This window comes from Dendrobium catenatum, unplaced genomic scaffold (assembly GCF_001605985.2).
Source record: "Dendrobium catenatum unplaced genomic scaffold, ASM160598v2 fragScaff_scaffold_29, whole genome shotgun sequence".
NCBI lineage: Eukaryota > Viridiplantae > Streptophyta > Magnoliopsida > Asparagales > Orchidaceae > Dendrobium > Dendrobium catenatum.
Window position 1 is genome coordinate 185,002 of NW_021318491.1, and position 7,067 is coordinate 192,068.

General features: G+C 31.1%; 1 protein-coding gene across 1 annotated transcript; it reads left to right on the forward strand.

Moving 5' to 3' along the window:
- Positions 1-1,179: 1,179 nt before the first annotated feature.
- Positions 1,180-2,317, forward strand: LOC110098275 (replication protein A 70 kDa DNA-binding subunit B-like). The gene is made up of 6 exons (XM_028693008.1): positions 1,180-1,212; positions 1,291-1,369; positions 1,450-1,549; positions 1,614-1,771; positions 1,855-1,969; positions 2,055-2,317. The coding sequence occupies exons 3-6, from the start codon at positions 1,502-1,504 to the stop codon at positions 2,244-2,246; spliced, it is 513 nt and encodes a 170-aa protein (XP_028548841.1). The 5' UTR covers positions 1,180-1,212; positions 1,291-1,369; positions 1,450-1,501; the 3' UTR covers positions 2,247-2,317.
- The last annotated feature ends 4,750 nt before the right edge of the window (positions 2,318-7,067 follow it).

Sequence of the window (7,067 nt, forward strand, 5' to 3'; positions counted from 1 at the left end):
AAGCACAAGGCCAAACAATTCCTAATGTTGGAAATTTAACCTCCACATAATGTGTTCTCACATGGGCAATTATATGTTGCATTTCAAGAGGAATATCAAGTGAGCAAAACAAAGGTTCTTATTATACCAGATAAATATATATCATCATCTCAAGTTCTTTACACAAACAAATTGTTGTATAAAGAGATTTTCACATCTTCAAATAATCAATAGGTATGTACACACATTTAATTTAAATATAATTTTTTCTTCATTTTATTAATTATAATATATTTATCTAAAGGTTGTTATAAATTTTAATTATTAATTGTAATTCATTTATTATCAAGTTAAACTTAATGGAATCATCAAATCTTATCAAGATTTGTATCATCTAAATCACGTTACGGAGTATCACTGCTTGCTTTAAATCAAATTACCTATTAAGATGTTCTAAATCTGGGCAAGGAAAGATTCAGAAGCTTACTTTAATGGATAAAGAGGTTAATAAATTTTACATATATTTTTTACTCTCGCTAATAATTTATGATTTAAACATAATTTGTTTTTTTTTTAATTTTTCAGGGTTTTCAACAAAAATATATTGCCATCATGTTTCAATGAAACAATTGACCAAATTTCATAACATGCTACAGATTGGAAAGACTTATATAATTTTCAATGGGCAAATCAAAGCTATAAATAAAGATTTCTATAATGTCAATGAAAATTTTGAGATAATTTTAAACAGCATTCAGAAATACAAGTTGCAATCACCGATGATATAGAACCAGTCACAAATAATTTATCAAGTAATTGAAGATATCAAAGTCAAATCCAAATCTCCGTCAGGTACATTAATTTATATTATTCTGTTTAACATAATGTTTGAACAAAAATAATTTATTTTTTTTATACAGATATCATTTTATTAGTTTTGAAACGTTCTCTGAAGTGCGAGATGATCTACAGACAAACTGAATAAACCAAAAATTTGTCAAACGAGATTTACAGATTGTTGACGTTAGTGTATGTAATCATATTAATTTATTTTAAAAAAAAGATTTTATATATTTATATAAATATTTTTTTTTCTTTTAATAGGTCGGAAGTTTGTACATTTTACTTTTATGGGAAGGCATTGGCAACAGTTGAAGGAAACAATATAGAGGATTCAAGAAATGAAAAACAATCATTCTAGCAAAAAGGCATCATTGGCAAAAAATTTTAATGGTACTTCCACATGTTTCATACTCTATATGTTATATATATATCTTATACATTCTTTAATCATATTTTATAATATATCAGGTTTCATACTCTCAACAACGCAATCAACAACTTTAGAAATTAATCCAAATCTGCCATCATCAAAAGAACTCTTGGATTTGTATGAAATTTTTAATGCTTTACTTTAACTTTTCATTTTAATTTTCCTTATTTTTACTTCTGAAATTTTTCAATTTACAGATCCAATAAAATTATTCATCAACATATATCATCTGTTTCTGATACATATTTGATGACAAATCTACAAAATATCAACACATCTGAACAATCATTGGGAGAGGTAATAAATGTTTTCAATAATTATTATATTTTCTTTTTTATTAATAAATTTTTATGCATTTCAGGTCAAGTACTACTCCACAAGAGTCGTAATAAAAGGACTTAATCAAGAAGGAAATCTATGGTACAATTCATGCAGTACATGTAAATCAAAAATTTCTATTATTGATGGTATTGCGAATTGTTCAAAATGCTCAAAAGAAAATCCTGAATATAGTTTGAGGTAAAACATTTAGATAATATTATCCTATTTGAAATAAAAAATATAAACTTTATAACATATTCGAAAAATTATTATTTTTACAGGTATCTTATCAAATTACGTGTTGAGGATATTAGTTCAACTGCAATATTTACAGTTTTTGATAATGAAGTTGAACAACTTATTGGCATGCCAGTTACAAATTTAGAGAAAATAAAGGTAAAAAAATTTTTTATGTCGTTCTATTTATATCATAACTTATATAAGCATATTCTTATATATATTTTTTTTATTTTTAATATAGGCATCCAATATAGAAGATTATAATAACATTATCACAAATATTTGTGATAAGGAGCTGATATTCTCAGTAAAGGTTCAAGATAAAGAATATGGAAATCGAAGCTTTCGTTCAATTACAGTTCAATCAATAAAAGAAATATCTGATGAAGTTATTGAGATCGAACCTAAAAGAATCAAATTAGAAGAGCTTTAAACTTTCATCATTATTCATGTTTAACATACATATTTAACTCTTGATACTCTAGATATTTATTTCTTATTTCTCCGTCTGTCTCTCTCTCACTATCTCTCTTTTTAGTTCTCTTTATTGCAAGTTATAGCAACTTTTAGAGATGATGACATTCGTTATATTTGAATATTATGTTGTGTTTCTATTTCTAATAATTAACTTTTTTTGGAAATTGCCACATGTTTTAACTCCTACTAAAATGTTAGCTAATTGTTGATTATCTCTTCTCTTTTTGTTATGAAAATCAAATGTCTTCTACATTTAAGTCAAATTGTTTCTCAACTGATAATGTTTTACTTACTAATGATATTGTTTTTGCAATTCGTTAGAAGTTACTTTTTTTATGAACTTGCAAATTGTTAAATTTTTTTTTTTGGTAAATTATGTTAGAGATTTTCATGTCATATTTATTTTGTTGTAGGAAAAATGATATACTTTCTAAAGCATGCCTCATTTATACTTCATATTTTTCAATTTATTTCTTAATACGTTAAAAATTTTAACTTCCCTCTAATTTGATTCTTCTTATGTCATTAATTTTTTCTGCGTTGTAAGAACTATTCAATTTTTTTGTAAAAGTAATATTATAAAAAAAATTTTTAAAACCGCCATTGCCGGTCCCAAGCCCGGATGAGAAAGGTTGAGGGTCATATTAATATAGCTCAGCCACCGAGACCATGAAACATTTATTGGAGAAGAGAATCTGAAGGTTCCTAAACTAACGAGTCCTCAATATTGCTTACACATGTGCAACTTGTTTGCTCTTGCTTAAGAATCTGCGGAGAGAAAAAAAAATTATTTTGTAAGATAAAGGGAGACAGAATCTTCCTTCAGTTTCTTATTGAATGACCAGGTTTCTTTGATATAACTTCTGGCACGGATTGGATTTCAATACCAATTTAAGCTCTAGGAAAGAGATAATTTGTAAGGAATTTGTATCATGAAATAAACTAGAGGAGCACATTCGATCTTAAGTGGAGCAATATATTTTCAAATTCAAGAAGTACAAGGAATAAATGTGAGCCCCTAACTCCTTATTTCTTTTCTTATCTTCTCTGAAACAGGTTGTCCACTGCTCAGCATAAATACGTGAGTGCTGTACTCATACTTAACCCAAAATAAATCATATTTCTAACTTGTTAGTATAAGGGCCTACTTGGTTGCATCTTTATGGCATGATTGAAATTGCTATTTGGTGGTAGATTTTGAGCAGGTATAGATCTAAATTTATATAAAATCTTGCCAAGCTGTTTTTGTTGGGATTTTAATTGAATCGATTAATTATTAATTTCAGTGAACGATTGGATTTCATTGATTGAGATGCTGTTTGATAGTAACATTACACATGATTTAAGCACGATTATTATAACATGTTTTAGACAAAAATTATTACTCATTTTAGATTAATTTTTTGCGGCCTATTCCTTCATCTCCTTCTGCTTGTTTGCTTTTAAAAGGGTTAACTTATTACGGAAAAAAAATTGCTTTTTGTTATTCTTCTATTCTATTTCTTATTAATCTTGTTGAAATTCTTTAAATTTTTTTATCCAAGTCATAAATTCACTGTGAAGATGGACATAAAACGTTCTCCTCCTCATGTCTGTGTCTTAATGAATCAAGCATCTAACTACGTCAAGATAGGCGTAAAATTTATTTTTGTATTGATGTAATACATATTTTTTATATGCAACACCAACTTCAAAATAAATTTAAAGATTTTGAGGTTCATCCTCATATAAATTGAACCAAAATATTCTTATACATTTTTTTTTTGTTCCAATACTTAAGACATCCATGTGAATTCGATATGGGAACTTTATATGAATGTCTAGCCAATGCCAATTCCTCTGAGTAGAAGGGTAAGAAGATCAATCCATTGACATATCCAACTTCAACTATGACATCGTTTGAGACTATTTTCTTTCTGTTTCTTAAAGCAGCTTTGTAGTACAAAAATTAAATTTTTTGTACTGCAACGTTGTTTTAAGAAACAGTAAGAAAGCTGTCTCAAATGAAGCCTAAATCCAATTCTACCAAGGATACTTTAGTTTTCAACCATGTTTGAGGTAACCAGTCCCATGCTCCTAATGCACCCAAGGAGACTTCTTCAAGTTATGTGTAAGCTATAGCTGGATATACAACAACTTCATGACCTATGCCAGACTTTATTTGTGCCTTGCTATAACAATTTCCAGACATCGGTCTGATGAAACTTCGTTCCCAACTGGTACCTACACAACACCAAATTGATCTATCAAGTAACAGTGGAATCATTATTATCAAAATCTCCATCACTACATTATGAGTGTAAAGAACACCACATTCCACAAAAAATCATATATGACATGTTCTGCAAGCAACTCATTCAGTACTACCTTAGCCTATGCACACTCCCAACTTTATTCGTGTTGAAGAATGCTACGCAATCGCACCATAAATAAAATAATAGTAAACTATGTATCATTTCTTAATGTTTTTATAAGAGAATATTGTTATGTGTGGAAACTGATTATGTTGATCAATTTGATTGTTCGTTAGTCTCGGGTCTTAAAGCTTGTCGTATTTGTTAGGGGGTGCGGAGGGTTTACCCCGCTTGGGTTCGGGTGCTCTGCACACAATTTTTTTTTTCTTCAGTACAACGCCCCGATGATATGTTCCTGAGTGCCCCAACGTTAAACGACATAGAGCAAAGTGCCACAAAAGCATAGATACGACGCAACAACAGTGCAAGACAGAGGCTTGAGTGTCGTAGCGCCCCAAACTGGCGTGACAACGCTGCGAGATTAACTGGACGATTTTCTTCCTTGTTTTATGAAGGGTTGAGTCCCTTGGGATTATTTTAGTTGGCTTTCTCTTGTATTTTGATTATGTAGACATATAAAATTGTACATGTGAGAAGAGAATTAAGGATAGAGTGAGAGAGAAGAGAGATTTGTACTTATTTCTCCCAATTTTCATAGTGTGTATCTTGATGTGGTGTGGCTCAATCATTTTTTTTCCCAATTTTGTATTTTTCCACGTTAAATCCTTATGTCATTTGTTTTTCGCTACATTTACTTTCTTGCTTGTTTAGTCATTATGGTGATTACTCCTCATCTTCTCCAACAAATATGTCTTATTACTTAGAGAGTGCTGACATATTGTCTAAGTTGGGTATGTTTTGTGGGTACCATCAAATTCACTTTTGCCTTGGTGACGAATGTTAAATGTCATTTGAAGTTTGTGCAGGCCTCTATGAATGGAAGCTTTATTTGTGGTATGAATGAGATACTCAAATCCTTCTTGGGGCACCGAATGGTATATTTTTATGATGTTTTAGCATTTAACATTTTTTTAGCACCTGGAATATCTGATAATCAGTTTTATTTCATGTATATTATGTGAGCAGAAACTATAACTCAATTTGTCCAAGGGTGAATTCACTATCGTGAGCATTAGTTTCTTTACTTTCATCATTAGTTTATTAGTTTTGTGTGAAATATGATTGTGTCGATCAATTCGGTTGTACTGTTAACTTAAACGTCAATTCTGCCAGGTGTCGGTCCAGCTCGATGAGGGGGTTCGAGGGGGCAGCACTCCCCTCTACTTGAGGTTTGGAGGCCTGCTGGCAAAATGTTTTACCGTACAACAGCGTGGTGCTATTCATTAAAGAGCTACATCATCGTAGGATGCAGCGCACCAACACTAAACATTAGAGAGCTTGACTTGGAGGCAAAAAGCATAGAGTCGCGATACTTTAGAGTTGGCATAGTGACTCGGGCTAGAGGCACAGAGTGAAGCGCTGCAACACTCCAAACCCCAGCATGATCACATTGTTGCTATTCGGGTTGAGCAATTTTTTATCCCTCTTTTTCTTATTTCATTTGAAGGGTTGTGTTTTTTGTTAAATTGTAAAGTGTTCCTTTGTCTATTATGTGTGCAAAATGAAAAGATAAGAGAAGGGAGACAAGTAGAGAGAGAGAGAATAGAGATCCTTACAATTTCTCTCATTCTCATAGTGAATTTCTTCGAGTTATGTAGCTCTGTAGATCTTTTCGCAATTTTAAATCTCTTGCTATTCAGTTTTGTTGGGTTTTTTTTTTCCTTGGATGTTCCATTATGTGGTTTACTTTCCAACATATCTTAAATCACATCTAAGTAGACCCAATGGAAGTTGCAGCCATTTAGGATTTGTGGAGCTCCAAATCCATCTTCCAAGTCTGGAGCTTCCGTGGCCGTGGGTTGCCAAATTTCTATCATTGTTTCATATGCGGATTTACTGTGTCATGAAACCCATTATAAACTATCTTAAATAAAAAAATTTCTCCTGCACTGGCCATAAATTGCACATCCTTAAAAACTTTTAAAATAAATTAGGCACAAACCAAATTTTTAATTGTCCCAAATTTCAAGAAGCCTTTAGAAGTTGAAGTGGATGTATCAGCCATCACCATTGCAATAGTTCTATTGCAGGAAGGCAAACATATTGAGAAAAATAAACTCAGCACTCTTAATTAAAACCTTTAAACTCAATCCTTTCTCAATAGAAAAGAAAATAAATGGCAATCCTGCCAGATTGATAAATCTATCTAACATTTGATTTATTGACATCTACATATACCACATGCCAGATAATACCTCCGTACAACATAAGGAACTCAAGCCGAGTTCTTCTGAAGTCAACAAAATAGAATGAAGGGCGACATCAGATGACCAAATGTTTAAATATAATTAGGGGAGTTCATATTTGACACGACCCGAAATTTCGACTTGAACCCGAGTACCAGACCCAAATATTCCGGATTA